This window comes from Spodoptera frugiperda, chromosome 27, assembly GCF_023101765.2.
Source record: "Spodoptera frugiperda isolate SF20-4 chromosome 27, AGI-APGP_CSIRO_Sfru_2.0, whole genome shotgun sequence".
NCBI lineage: Eukaryota > Metazoa > Arthropoda > Insecta > Lepidoptera > Noctuidae > Spodoptera > Spodoptera frugiperda.
In genome coordinates this window covers 7153256-7168149 of record NC_064238.1, presented here as the reverse complement: position 1 = coordinate 7168149, position 14894 = coordinate 7153256, and the positions used below count along the sequence as shown (strand labels likewise).

The 14894-nt window shown below is 37.8% G+C and overlaps 2 protein-coding genes across 4 annotated transcripts; both read right to left on the bottom strand.

Annotated features, from left to right (window-relative positions):
• Nucleotides 1-754: 754 nt before the first annotated feature.
• Nucleotides 755-5287, bottom strand: LOC118263551 (protein phosphatase 1 regulatory subunit 36). Of its 3 annotated transcripts, none has more exons than XM_035575616.2 (10): nucleotides 5023-5287; nucleotides 4554-4650; nucleotides 4401-4466; nucleotides 3802-3933; nucleotides 3574-3718; nucleotides 2897-3049; nucleotides 2576-2804; nucleotides 2070-2237; nucleotides 1719-1805; nucleotides 755-1132 (listed from the first exon to the last, which is right to left on the bottom strand). In XM_035575616.2, the coding sequence occupies exons 1-10, from the start codon at nucleotides 5103-5105 to the stop codon at nucleotides 967-969; spliced, it is 1326 nt and encodes a 441-aa protein (XP_035431509.2). In that variant the 5' UTR covers nucleotides 5106-5287; the 3' UTR covers nucleotides 755-966. The 3 variants fall into 3 exon arrangements, with proteins under 3 accessions (XP_035431509.2, XP_035431510.2, XP_035431508.2); XM_035575615.2 differs by having other exon boundaries at nucleotides 780-1132; nucleotides 5018-5286; XM_035575617.2 differs by lacking the exon at nucleotides 1719-1805 and having other exon boundaries at nucleotides 776-1132; nucleotides 5018-5286.
• Nucleotides 5288-5692: 405 nt separating this feature from the next.
• Nucleotides 5693-10004, bottom strand: LOC118263835 (uncharacterized). The gene is made up of 10 exons (XM_035576027.2): nucleotides 9833-10004; nucleotides 9294-9390; nucleotides 8900-8965; nucleotides 8520-8651; nucleotides 8008-8152; nucleotides 7351-7503; nucleotides 6909-7167; nucleotides 6544-6714; nucleotides 6243-6371; nucleotides 5693-5987 (listed from the first exon to the last, which is right to left on the bottom strand). The coding sequence occupies exons 1-10, from the start codon at nucleotides 9922-9924 to the stop codon at nucleotides 5846-5848; spliced, it is 1386 nt and encodes a 461-aa protein (XP_035431920.2). The 5' UTR covers nucleotides 9925-10004; the 3' UTR covers nucleotides 5693-5845.
• Between the last annotated feature and the right edge of the window lie 4890 nt (nucleotides 10005-14894).

Below are 14894 nucleotides of genomic sequence, written 5' to 3'. Positions count from 1 at the left end.
GTCGATCGTGGCATGAATATTCATGGGAGCCTAAACACAGCCGTCGTGTACCTTATTACACGCAAATTTTAAGGTGTGAAGTGTCACTTATGTTCTCATTGATGCTAATATCTTGAGAATTGTTTACGAAGGAACCGAGCTTGAGGGAAATTTGTAATTGATGGGTTTTGATTCGGTTTGTGAACAGGCAATCTGAGTCTTATTCGCACGGCACCCCATAATCTATGAGGCTTTGTTTTAAGTTACTTGTAATCTGTATTCAGTTATAGGTACCGTTTGTTAAAAAAAGATTAATAGGAAGATTGAAGATACGATACTATTTCATCAGGGGTTATGGAAATTGCGAGAATTAAAAGTAAAACACAGAAGAAACCTAACAAAAAAAAGCTAATGAGCTCCCGAATAAACAGTAACGTTCGGAAATAATTCATGGTTTAATAATCATCCAGGAATCGTGAATATTTTTCCCGTTCACACATGAACAGATAGGTAAAGTTATTCGTAATAGGTTCAATCGCACGATTCATTGGATTGGAAGTTTGAAAATAAAAGGGAAATGGAGCGGAAGGAGTTGTTCATTCAGATTGTGATTCAGCAATTTGTTACTTAACTTGCTGTTAGTTATTGCAATGAAAACAATAACCACGTTTTAATGGGCACACGATGTGTGAACGTTTTGTTCAAATTGAAATTCACGTGCAAATAAACTATAAATGTTTACTTTATTTGTTATCATAATGCGATTGCGATTCCAATGCCAATATAAGGTTAAATTAAAAATTATAATATTATGAAATCAATATAAACACGTATGTATAGTTAAACAATAAATTAATTCATTTAACGTCATACAAGTAACTATAAAGAGGTTTAAAACTAATAGGTAAGTGTTAAAAATAATTAAGTAAATATAGCTAAATATTAGTTTAAAATATAATCTACCTCCGAAACATTAAACTTAGGGAATTAGGCACTAACGGCACGAGCAGGCACTACAGGTGCTGCTGCTGCTACTGTTGCAGATGTTGGCTTCGTAAGTCTTATGAATCTATTGCGCCAGCGGCGAAGCTGGGTCTGGCTGACCGGTCGAACCTCTGCCGATGTGTCCGGAAAGACCGATGGTAAGTCCATTCTGAAATCAAACATTATGTCGGTATTAATAATTAATTGTAAACAACTACTATGCTGCTTTCTACCGTTCTTCCCGCGAGCGTCGTAATAGCCGAATACGGGACTACACATCTGACACAGCCCAGGCAGCCGAACTTTTAAACTGCAATCCCCGATCAGTCTGAAGTATGAAGATTTTTTTATGGTATAAGCCAGTAAATGTATCGACGGATAGCCTGATGGTAAGCAATCGCCGCCGCTCATGGACACCTGAACACCAGAGGCGTTACAAGTGCGTGCGGGGATTGGGAAGATTGGGAAGGGGGGATAATTGGGCCTCCAGTAACCTCACCCACACAACGAAACAACACAAGCATTGTTTCACGTCGGTTTTCTGTGAGACCGTGGTATCACTCTGGTCGTGCCGGCCTATTTGTGCCGAGGCACGGCGCTCTCACACTTAAAATACTATGTAGAAGAAGCTCATTGTCTAGTGGACTGTGACAAGCTGTTATTGTTGAAATTAACGGCACGTCAGCTTCAGCGTTCAGATTGACACACGTTCTAATCCGATTTTAATTGGTTGCTGATAAGCTGATAATACTAACTCAATAGAATCTCTTGGGGGTAGTATAATTTCAGGGTAGAGCCTCTGAGGTGCTTGCAAAGATTTCCTTTGGATGCTCTTCGCAGACCTGTTTATAGAAAACATAAATAAAATACCAAATTGGGGTAGCTACTCATAAAACTACAAATGCCCTAAGGACGAGAATAGAGTTTCTGATGATGCAGCACTTGTACCTAACTCCTCTGGTGTTACGGGTGTCATCAAGCGATTCGACCGCTCGTTTGCCACCCTATGCTAAGTAAAGTGACGTGAATAAGCCGCATTAACCTTAAATTGGTATCTTAACATGTATCATCATTACGATCACAGAAAACAGAAAATGCAAACTAACATAACAGAGGCTTTAGACTTCTCAGTGGTTTGGCCTACAATGGGTCGGAGCATGATGTCGAATAGAGAGCGCGGCATGCCAATGAGTCCCACTGACATATTGGATTCCAACAACTTCTCCTCTGGACCAGACACGACGAGATGCAAGAAATCTAGTCGAGTACTTAATCTAAAATAAAAGAACGAAGGTTAAGAGCTGAGTACAAAAAAAAATATAACTTTCGTGAGACATACTAAATTAATTACTATGTTATCGCCTTAGTCACGTACTGTTTGACGAGGAACTCGACGTGTTTCAAGCCATGCTAGAGGCTCATATTCATGTAGCATTCAGGAAACTGCGCCGAGTAGCAGTGCGACAATCACCGCGTCGTGTGACACTAGTTGAGTTCCTCGTCAAACAGTTACGTGATTAAGCCGAAAACATAATAATTAATAAAAAAATGTCTGCTTTTATTCAACTTTTGTTTTTGTGTGAAAAATATGAGAATGTAGGCATTCACTTACTGCGTATATTTGATAACTCCTAATCCCATTAAACGAAAGTCGATAGGTCTTCGACAGAACATTTCGTTCATGAGCGGGGATCGTGTGTTAAGCTTCTTGACATGATGTACACAGGCCCCCATTAGAACTTTCTTCTCCTCAGGAATCATTTTCGAGTGGTATCCAGTCTTCAACGTGTGTTCCACCGTGTTGAATATCTCAGATTTTAATACTCGGTGACATTCTAGTTCTGAAATAGATATTTAGAAGAAATTGTGTGAAATTAATTGTGAATGATGTAAGCACAAGGTTAAACTGTCATAAAATAGGTAAATACTTAACCAATTTGATGAAAATTTCTGCGTCCGAGAGCCAAGTAAACAATTTGTACGGACATGCGTACAAAAGTTTCAAATAATCGTGCATCTTTATCAGACAACGACCGCCTCTTCTTCTCCTTGCCCATGTGATGAAATTTTTTCATTTCTCCACCACCTGGTTCATAAAATTCATGAAGAATATTAGAAAGTAAACATGTCATATTTTTTAGGTATTCTACATGTATAAGGTTAAAAAATAATTTAGCAAATCCATCCTTAAGATCGGTAACGCACTTGCAGTGCCGGCGTAGGGGCCACTGACACCCCGGGCAAAAATATTGTGGCGCCCACTTGAAGGAAGCAATATCAAGTGTTAGTAGTAGTTTTTAATTTTTTTGGCGCCCAGACTTTGTCGCCCTGGGCCAACGGCCCATCACGGCCCCCCCTAACGCCGGCACTGCGCACTTGTGACCCCTCTAATTGCTTACCATCAGTGTCCATGGTCTCAGTTTGCTTTACGTTTAAAATCTATTACGTCTGATTGGTTGGTTTATTCGAACTGGCCAATAACAGCGCCAAACGCGCTCTCGTTTTGATTGTTTTAAACGTAAAACAAACTCGTACTAAGGGTGACCATCAACTCGTTTAACCTATTACATAAAAATAAAAAAAAGGTACGTAATATCTAAAGTAACTTACCTATAAGCAAAATGCAGTATTCTTTGGCTACTAAAATCCTCAAATCTGATAAGTTTTCGCGAAACTGATTTTCCAAAATTTCACATTGCTTAGTCCTTACTTTATTTGCTAGGTCTGCTATGCGTTTGGACATTTCTTCTGCTATCTAAAAATGTAAAAATTAGATACTAGTTTACATAAGTAACGTAGTAGAAGTAGTGCCAATATGTACTTAATAGGTTCTCGTACCTGCAAATAGTAAGCACAGCAGAATATGAGAGCTCTGAGAAACCTTTCTGTGGAAGGCAAATGTAACAAGTCAATGAGCATCGGACTCAATATGCTAACAGGAGCAGTGTATAGTGCTATGTCTTTCACATCCTGAAAATTGAGAATTGATTCTTTAATGTAGGTAGATATAGGTACCTATATACAAGTATGTACCTGTGTACAAGTACAATATTGTACAAGTACATTATACAAAAGGTAGCTTAAATAACTTGTAATAACTTGGTTTGATAACTTGGCTATTGAAAAAATTTAAAGTGATCGGTAGTTCGATCGCATTCTCGGCAGTCATTGGTCGAGATTATTCTCACAATGTTTCGAATTGACAATTACAGAATAGCTTCTAGTTGTACAGCAAAGAAGTCGTTTACCATTTGCCATGTAACTACTCGTATGTAGGGGATTATTTATCTCTTGTGGTAGTAGTAACAAACCACAACATATTAGATGTTAATTTTGGAATTGCAAAATAGTAATACGATTTTCAAGCCAAACATGCTCACTTGGAGCAAAGAAAATAATATCTACATTTATAAAAGAAAAAGATAAACTAATAAAACCTGTAGGGTAACTAAATCAACTTTTCCCGGTGTCGGTTTCCTTTGGTACCGTCGTTTGTATCGAAGCTACAAAGAAAAACATTACAAAGGTAAGTAAATTCACTTAAATATTTATATTGCATTAAAATGAAAGGTTACGAGTATATGGGTTACCTGTTCAATTAAATCAATATCATCTCTGAATTCGATAGTGCCAGTCGGTGCTTTGCTTGTTATTTGAACAGCCTCTACGTGAGCTGGTGGCAGATCACTGAAAATTTAATAAAAAGTACCACATTTCCACACTATTTCATTTACCTTGTGACCACAAACGCAACTACCAAGAAACGGGTTTCCAATTCTCAATCGGGTAAAGCATTACCTATTTGATATGTATAATAGTATTCTGCCTATAAACTTAGATTAACACATTATAAGTGCCTATTAGTTTTGTTTATAACATTTATCAGATGTCTTTAAGCCCCCCAAAAGACTTTAAAGCGTTACTACGTTTGCTTTCAAGGTCAGTATTGTTTTTGCTTTTTCCCTAAGTACTCTATTAGCACCCAACTATATTGAGTTGACTAGCATCTTGGACGTCTTATCTAAAGGTAAACTAAAAAGATTATATCACAAACCTTACAAATAATAATCCTTGTGTTTGCTCATCCCAAGTCCAGTGTCCATTCTCATACAACCCTCCGAAGCCTCCCTCATCGTCTTCATCAGCCATTTTTGGTTAATGAAATAACATTTACATTTGACATAAATATATAAAAGTTTGATATTAATGGGCAATTATCATTGCCGGTATGAACTAAATACAAAGAGTAAGTGAGTAAGTAAATAATAAGTATAGGGGAAATGTTTTCGGTTGATAGGTTTTGACATAAATGTCAATATGTCAATGTAAAATTATTCATACTTCTAATTGTCATCATACCTAAACAAATCGGGAAACGAATAAAGGTAAGGATTTATTTCACACCACACTCTGCACTCCTCAGTTCACCCACACATTAAATCCATAAATCGGTGGACCCCAGGCCCAAGACTCTATGGCCGCTCAAATACTTACGCAGTGCATCTCCAATTTTAATTAGTCCAGAGGGACAACAGGGTTTCTTTGGTGATAGTGTGTAAGGAGCAAGAGTATAATAAGGTACACACTATTGATGCAAGACTGATGTGTGACTGTGTCAGAGATATGTTTTCTCAGGGTCCCATGGAAATCCCGATGAAATTGTTAGTCGAAAACTAGCTACAATAATGGAACTTTTCGCTTTGTTTAAGTAAGCAAATAAAACAAAACATTATTTAATCACATTTAATAGACTAAAATATGCAAACAATGAAGATACATTTCATATAGGCAAATACATAGTACATACATACAATTAACCCGCTAGGCAGTCCGCAGCCCCACCCGCATCCTACTGCCATAGTCTGACCTTAAGCGTGGTAACCTAACGAAAATGAAGCTGACGTCTCCTCCGTTTCAGCAGCTTCATCATCGATTTGAACCTTCGCAACCAGAGAATTCTTTGCACCTCATTAACTGGTGTAATCACATCTGGTTCCTCAATAAACCCTTCTGGAGCGGCCAATCTGCCAGAAAAGTTAAGGAAAATATAGTACCTGGCTTGGTATAGATAAACTTTCTATTATTTTATTGTGTATTTTAAGCTGGTGATCTATTCTTGATGTTCCTTCTGGAGTTAAAGGCTTTCCATTATTTATTTCAGTTACCTACAGTCAAGCAATTAAACAGTATATTCGTTATATTATATTATCAATGTCTGGTAATAATCCAGTAGATAAAATAGAAATAAATGTTGTGAATTTTAAAACTTAAACTCATACTCGACGTTTGTCTTGGGTGGTATCACAATTTCAGGATAGGTGCCTCCTTGTGTAGATTTCTTACTGCAGACACTTCTTCCCGATGTCGAACTTTTAGTGATGCTTCTACCACTGATGGTTCTAACACCACTGAGGATATAACCAAAAGATTAGTGATGGGTAATCGCTATATTGCAAATGGTTTTCATAAAAACTTGCCATCATTGCCTAATTCATTTCTGTCGTGCCTATTCTGCTTCATCTACATAATATAGGTTTAAATTAAGTAATAAAATTGTATTCATTGGTCGTAGATACTTACATTACCCCAGACCTTGACTTGTCAGGTGTAGTCACAGGTGGTAAGAACCTGAGCATAATGTCGAACAGATCGCGTTGCATCCCTATGATGCCCACAATTATTTTATTGTCCACTAAGTCATTATCCGTTCCAGCCACAACCAATCGCAGGAATTCTAGTCGTGGAGTAAGCCTACCATAACAAAAAAGATTTAATTCAATTTGTAACAAATAATAGCAAAACAAAATGGTATAATATAAGATTTCTTCAAGAGACCCAGTACAAAGAGTGTATAATCCAAATAGAGACTTTTTCCTGTGTAGGATTCAGATCACTGGAACACAGCCCGTTGCCCGTACTTTAATAGAAGAAAAATTATATCTTACTGAGGATATTTGGTAACTCCGAGTCCCAACATGCGGTAGTCTACTGGTCTGGCAGGACAGAACATTTCATTCATAAGCGGTGAATGTGTAAAGACGCCTCGGTGGCGACGAGAGCAATTGCCGTAAAGCACATCTTGTACAAATGGAGGCTGTTGTGATATTTCTGTCTGACTGGTCTGGACCTTAGCGGCTCGTGGTCGTGATTTGGACTCATTTGCATTGAAAGCCTCCGATTTTAATATACGGTGAGTTTCTATTTCTGTTGGTAATTAAATAGCACACAGATAATACTTTAAATCGTGACCAGATAAATACCATACGGAAGCAATATTTTAAAGAGAATTTAAATCTCATGCTTATACAGGTAAAATATTATTAAGAAAGTCTAAGTATATTTTTTAGTCAACTAACAACTACATGTATGAAAGACGGAATCAGTTACCAATTTGATGTAAATGTCTACGTCCAAGAGCCAAATAAACTATCTGAATACACATTCGTATGAATATCTCAAACGAATGAGCATCTTTCCCGAGTAGGGAGCGTTTATTCTTCATGGGGCCCATGTGGTGGAACGGCTTCATGTCGTCTGCACCTGCACAGGAACAATAAAATAATCTTAAGTAATAGTGGTAGACAGATAGAGCATATATAGGTACATCGTAACTAGTCCTTTTCGTCAGTTACGTTATGAGTCCCATGCATGGACCAGCTTATTGCTAAGTATCGGATATGATGAAGACTATCGGATGATTAAGGATTATTGAAATAAAAAGATGGTGCGTAGTTTGAACGATGAGCGGTTTAATCGAGAGAGACAGAGGTGTCATCTACAGTCATAAATTGTAAATTAGGATGCGTTCACTAAAACATATATTTAAATAGGGACTGCGTTCATATTTCAACAGGATAAAATTCAAAACTTCGTGATATTACAGAGTTATCGAAGATCAAAAAAAAAATTCAAAATATTTCGACGGACCCAAAAATGCTTAGGACTAATGAGCAAGGGAGTCGTCGATAGTCACATTTGATACCGATTCATTAACGAGAAAGTCTTAAGTAAAATTTTATTAAACACTAACTAGAATTAGCTTACCAGTAAGAATAACGCAGTATTCTTTAGCAACTAACACTCGAAGATCAGATAAGTTATCACGAAGTTCATCCTCCAGTATTCCACTGTCCGCAGTCCTGACCTTTGTGTCCAGTTCCCGATTACGTAAAACCATTTTATCTGTAACCTGATGAAATCATATTGCTGTGATAAGTTTAAAAGTCATTGAGAGATCTATGTTTCAAAACCGCTGACTTCTGGTTTATAATGAATGGTGATGGAGTACCATCATTGGATGATGGTGCCTTTAGGAATTTATCTGAAAACGGTAACAAAACTGCTAAAATAGACCTTTAATCAGGCCTGAATCCTAATATCTCTTGGTCGTAGCAAGAACAGATGGGTAGTTAATAAGGTCGGGTGATTCCTAACCCTCAAAAGGCTGATAACGCACTTGTAACGCCTCTGGTATTTCAAGTGTCTTTAGGCGCCGGCGATTGCTTACCATCAGGTAATCGGTTTGCTTGTTTACGTTTAAAAAAAGTCGTCGTCACCTGTAATGTGTAAGCGCAATAGAGAATGAGTGCTCTCAGAAATCTTTCTCCTGTAGGTATATGTAACATGTTAATGAGTTTGATACTCAAAAAGTTCACAGGCGCAGTGTATATCACAAGGTCTTTGACGTCCTGAAACGTTGAAAGTTGTTTTAGAAGTGATTAATACTAATCTGAATAATGCAGAAACCTCATTTCGTGGACACAACTCCAAATGGATATCATGCTAAAAAAATAATTTAAAAAACTGCAGTAATTAATATTTTTGCGAAACTATTACTATGACCAAATTTATATTAATTTATATAAACTATACTAAATTTATAATAAACTATAACCTTTAAAAAGCAAAAGTAACAAATTAAGATTCGAATGGTCACCTGTAATGAAATTATATCAGGCTGGCCTGGTAATAATTTCCGTTGAAAATATCGACGATAACGCATCTAAACAAAAAAAAAAAAAACAGTAATTATAGACATAGTCGCACTTAGATATTTTTAGTTATTTTTTATTACAACTAGCTGATCTGGTACACTTCTTTCTTGAGAAAGGCACTCTTTTGGTTGATATGATAATGATTACGTTATGTATTATTTCCTACGTCTCCATATAACGGGTGAAGTCTATTTATCGAAGTACTTAACCTCTTTTAACCTGTAGATTTATCGAAAGACCCAAAAACCCTATTGTTCTCGAAATAATCTAAGTTTTCATAACGATTGAATCGAAAAAGATCGGAGAAGTCATGTTTATGTTTTAGAAAGTATTTACCTGTTCAATAAGATCGACATCTTCTCTAAATTGCATGTGATTAGACGGCGCATAGTAAAAATCTGCTGGATCTTCTTCCACCTGGGCATGTATGTGACTGTAACATTGAATACAACTAGTAGCACAATATAAAATATAACACTTACTTTTCACCGATTTTTTATAGTACTACTACATCAGTAGCTATAAAGTTTATGGTTATAAAATAAAAAAAAAAACTGTTTAAAAACCAACTCCTAGAATTCAAAAAAATAAAAGGTAAAATCTAAAAAACGAACAATAATTACTTTTAGTCATACGTACGGGTAGGTTACCCACCCAATGATTGGGAAGCAGTCTTTGCCACAATGTACAAAAAAAGAAACATACAGACGAATTGAGAACCTCCTCCTTTTTGGGATTGGGAAGTTTGTTAAAAACCATTGTAAGAATTGAAGACCTTACAATTATCAAACTACACCTGAAAAGATCCTGCTCAGTGGTGTGCTATTGGCGAAGCCTATGTCCAGCAGTGAATGCAAATGAACTGAAATACATACCTTACATATGTCATTTGATCTTCACCATCATCCCATGCCCAATGACCATTTTCATATAGTCCAATATGAAAGTCATCATCATCATCACTCATATTATTATAAGCTGTTATATATAAAGTTTCACTTAATGCAAAACAAGCCAATAATTATAATGAAACGTCGCTGACTGACGCTTTTGACTTTTGACTCAAAGAATATTCAAAGCTACGGACTATTCTAAAAAGAAATATCAGTCCTTATGGGTATTTGTACCAGTATTTAACAAGGAGGAGGTTGGTTTAAATAAAGTTGCATGTGATGGTATGGAGAGTTCCATGAACAAATACAAATAGGAGATGTCATAACTGGATTTCCCTTTAACATAACGCGTTACACTTTACGGGGAGCGCGTGACGTTACAAACCACGCCCCAGCTGCGGACTACCTAGCGGGTTTACAGGGGCTCTGGCTCGAAAAGAAGGAGTAGGAACAGGGTGGTTTTTAGTCAGTAAGAGTCTGACACTCCCTCTCGTCTTGCCCAAGACAAGAGAGATAGGTTGGTTTATTGGAGCCGACCAATCAGGGCGTCGAACGCGGTCTCGTTTTGATCTCTTAAACGTAAAACAAACTTATACTAAACTCTCAGGCAGTCGTGCTCTCTGATCAACCTGAACCTTTTAAAGACGCCTATTTAGTGTTTTAATTATGGTAAACTGTCTTATGTAGTCCTCTACATGGCCACCAGGCCATGTAACAACTAATTATAAGACTCCATCAAATCCTTCGCAGAAAAACAGACAATCAATATTATGACTCCGAACTGAATCAGATTAACTTTTCAATTCTCTTATGAATATTAAAATCTTTTAACTAATACTGTAATCTATTCCTAAGTCTTTATTTAAGGTTCGTATTAGACGTGCTTAGTGTCGTGCTTAAGGCCCAGACTGCCAACAGCGAGTATCAATGTAAATATCACGAAGCAACGGGGTGCATCTAATAAACTTGTTCTAAGGAGACGAGAGGGGTACTTAGTACACTAAGTATCGGATCGATCTCGCTACTAAAAGCATAAACATGTTTTATGACAGAGCTGCAATTGTATCTCTTCAATATCGAGCATTAATTTCATGTTTTGTTGCATTCATATTGTTTTGTATTTAAATCGATTTTGTTGTTGGGTTTAGAGTTGTGAAGGTTGCATGGTAAACTTGATTTCTATTCGATCAAATAAAAATAGATATTTAGTATGTAAATTAATTTCATGTTTAGAAAATCTTTTATAATCTTATGCGGTATTCACTGACATTATACATATTTTCTTTAGTCAATGAATCTGCTGTCTGTGTTCTACACTGATTAAATGGCCACTATAATACATACAATGCAGGTACAAATTATTCTTACTTACTACAAAAGAAAGCATCCCTCAACAAATCTAGATTAAACCTGACCATTCTTAAAACGTTTAGCAATACAAATGCAACCAGCAACTCAATTCGGGATCTTTAAAACAGATGTACACAACACTAGTAGCAAATGTCTTTCCTATCCGCTTTGCGAGCTCACGTAGTACAGTTTACGTCTCTGGAACACCGGTTTATGACTGCGGAGTAGATTGAACATCGCTCTCGGCAAAGGATTATACTCCGTCGAACGTGCTTCTCAACGAATAGGTGTACTTCATCCCTGTATCAACACCGACTGGCTTTTGATTTCATCCAATGCAATCGTATCGCTCTTTATTAAATTTCCTTGGCTTTTAACCTAGATATTCTGATGCAATAATAGGTATCTAGTTTAGTTCATCAGTGGGAAATGCCTGCGAGGAAAATATTATAAGGAACGCCTGTCTGATGCATTTATTTATCGTCTTTTAACTATAGAATTGCCTTTGGAAGTTCTGATAATTTTAAGCATTGGTTTTAGATTCCAGGTATACCTAGCAATACCTGAATGACTTTAAACCTCTCCTGCTATCTTTCACCTGTTAACTTCAAATAAAACAATAAACAAAAACATATTTGTTCAATTAAAAAGTTATGCCAATAAACTAGTGTCGAATATTTCCGATGTTGCTACTGTATCAAAAAAAGTGTACCACATATCAACTTCCACAGGTTACTAATAAATAAATGAAACTACAGTTTAGTTTTCACCGACAATGAAACAGTCGAAATTTTGTGAAGAATGTTCATTGAGTTAGAAATATGTTCGGTTTACCAGTTACACGTACGCTTTGTTTGTTCGTGTAAACGTTAGTGGAGCTTGAAGCGACATTCTATTTGCATGCCTATGTAGGCTGAATGTAATTTTTGTTAGGCTCGAACGAGGATTTTTATACCAACACCTCGGTGTCTTACGTGGCGTGATAAATTATTGTTACCACTTCTGTGAATCGATAATTTTGCAGACAGCTAGTTCTAAGAATCGTGTTTTTTAATAGCTGATTTAACATGACATCTTTGAACTAAACTTTAGGATATTTTAAAGTTAAAAATAATTTGTCTCGGGTTACCTTTTGAGAAAAAAGGGGTGTCTATTAAAATTTGGGCTAGATTATTTTATCACTACATTGTTTAAAACAAAGTCGCTCTGTCTTTATTTCCCTTTGTATGCTTAATTCTTTAAAACTACGCAACGGATTTTGATGCAGCCTATTTTTTAATAGGTGGATTTTTTTTATGGATTAGTTGGCAAACGAGTCACCTGATGGTAAGCGATCAGCGCCCCCCATGGACACCCGCAACACCAGAGGAGTCACAGGTGCGTTGCCGACCTTTAGAGTGAATCAAAAGGATGGTTTATATGTATGTATAATACATGCATAATATTGGGCTCGCTGTCATCGCAGCGGTAAGTCCCCTCTTTGAGGAGTGGCTAGAGAGGCGCCACGGCGTCCTCACCTACCGCCTGACGCAGGTGCTTACCGGACATGGGAGTTTCGGTAGGTTCCTGTTCCTTATTGGGCGGGAGGAAACGCCCGGGTGTCATCACTGTGAGGACCGCCCGGAGGACACGGTAGAACATACGGTGGCGGTGTGCCCTGCGTGGGCTGAGCACCGCCAAGTCCTCAGGGATGTGGTCGGCGACGGCGACCTCTCGCGCCCGGCACTGGTTCAGGCCATGGTGCGGAGCGAGAGGGACTGGGATGCCGTCTCCTCCTTCTGCGAAGCAGTCATGCTAGCTAAGGAGGAGGCGGGGCGCGTGAGAGAACAAACCTCCTCACGCCCCAGCCGTCGCGAGAGACAGTCCGGGCGTCGGGGATCGCGAGACGATCTCCGGCCACCGTAAGTGGGGCCTGCGGACGGCGAGCAAGGGTAGCTCACCGCCCGAACAGAACCAGACCCGTGCGTGCGGCGCGTCGCGTTCCGCGCGCGCCTCAAAGAGCCATCAGACCACCACAGATGGGGCCCAGCAGGGCTGATGCCTGACCCGGAGCTGCGGACTACCTAGCGGGTTTACCGGGGCTCCGGCTCGAAAAATAAATACAGGAGAAGGAACGGGGTGGTTTTATTTTAGTCAGTAAAGTCTGACACTCCCTCTCGCCTCACCCAAGGCGAGAAAAGTCATTGGATGATTTTTTTGTAAAAAAAAAAAAAAAAAAAAACATGCATAATATACCATCATTGCACCCATGCGAAGCTGGGGCGGGTCGCTAGTTTCAAATAACTCGTAAAACCCTGACTTCACAAAAGTATTTCACTAAACATTAGAAATATTAACTAAACTAAAATTGTGTTAAATACCAGTGGTTCACCTTTTATGCTTTGAGAACTAAAATTATGCTCGTATTAAGTACTTTGTTTCGGACCTATAAAGGTTTCGGGTAGATAATAAAACCCATTGGGTCGCAGTTGGTGCTCATTGGACTACTAAACAGTGAATGTTTCATATCAAATAAAATAATAATGTTTAATGTTTCTGGGTAACTAAAAATCAGTAGTTTTAGATTTAGATAATTTTGTAATGTTATATTTTTTTTCTGGGGCAACTTCAGATACATTTATGGCTATGGGATGAACAGCGACAACTGTATAGAATACAGTCAGTACTATTCTTCTCGTGGGTTTGGGAGACGCCGGCTAAAGGTTTATACCTAACCTTTTAAAATGTGATTGTTTCCACCTACCAAACGTGGAGATTATGGTAAACTAACTATGACCTATAGTCATAAGTTGCCAGTTGAAGACTATGATGATGAAGTTCTTAAATGCTTTCAATCAAGCCAGTTAGCACACGAGAACGAATAAAACGTGCTCTATTCCTTTTGGAATATCAAGAACATTTGTTGTTGAACCCTTAGTGTTTAAAGAAGTGGAGCGTTAACGATACATAGGTACATTTACTTTGAATGTTTTAATGGTTCCCTGTTAGTAACCGCGCTAATCCCCAACCGTGTGTTAAACTAAGTAGATACTCATTTGATCACATGCCAGGGCGCACACGATCAAAGCAACGTGTCGCAGCCTTATGTGCGATCGTGTGTAGCAGCCAATTCAATGAATTAACACAAGTGACACACATGCTCCATTTTTTTTTGTTTATTCATGTACAAAAGTATGACGACAAACGTTACCGCATTTTTTTTATGCGGTTTCCATACTTTGCTTTCGTTTACGCCTGTGGTTTTGCTTGTGCAGAAGTACCTTTTTACTTTGAAGTTTAATCTTATTCATCAACCACCGAAAGGATTTAAGTACGTTGTTATTTAACTGTTTGTCCTAGTTGGTGTTTAAAGATATCGCAGACCAAACTTAATTAAGTTTAATGGATTAAAATTAAATGTAAAAAGGTACACAAACAGAATTAATTTTGCGTTCACAATATTAAAATAAAAATGTAATATAAAGTACGAATGTTGTTAGTTTGTTATTCACTCTATTTCCAAATGTTTGCATCCGAACGCGGGTAAAGTTGTAAGTGATTTTATTGTCCGTTCTACAAAGTAAAGAATAAGAGCACGGACCGATAAGTGGACTAGCGCTATGCACTTATTTAGTTTCTTACTTTCTTGCGTACACTGACCTAGGTATCTAAAGAAGATTCCATTTTACAATAATCTGTAGGGTTACTCGGTCAT

Bases quoted from the DNA above. Each gene is read 5' to 3' on its own strand.
- LOC118263551 (XM_035575615.2), bottom strand. From the start codon at position 5,112: ATGGCTGATGAAGACGATGAGGGAGGCTTCGGAGGGTTGTATGAGAAT. The intron at 4,651-5,017 runs GTTTGTGATATA...TTAAATTTTCAG, and splicing joins CAAGGATTATTATTTGTAAG to TGATCTGCCACCAGCTCACG. The intron at 4,467-4,553 runs GTAACCCATATA...TTTTCTTTGTAG, and splicing joins ATATTGATTTAATTGAACAG to CTTCGATACAAACGACGGTA.
- LOC118263835 (XM_035576027.2), bottom strand. From the start codon at position 9,924: ATGAGTGATGATGATGATGACTTTCATATTGGACTATATGAAAATGGT. The intron at 8,153-8,519 runs GTGACGACGACT...TGATTTCATCAG, and splicing joins ATTGCGCTTACACATTACAG to GTTACAGATAAAATGGTTTT. The intron at 7,504-8,007 runs GTAAGCTAATTC...GTTCCTGTGCAG, and splicing joins ATACTGCGTTATTCTTACTG to GTGCAGACGACATGAAGCCG.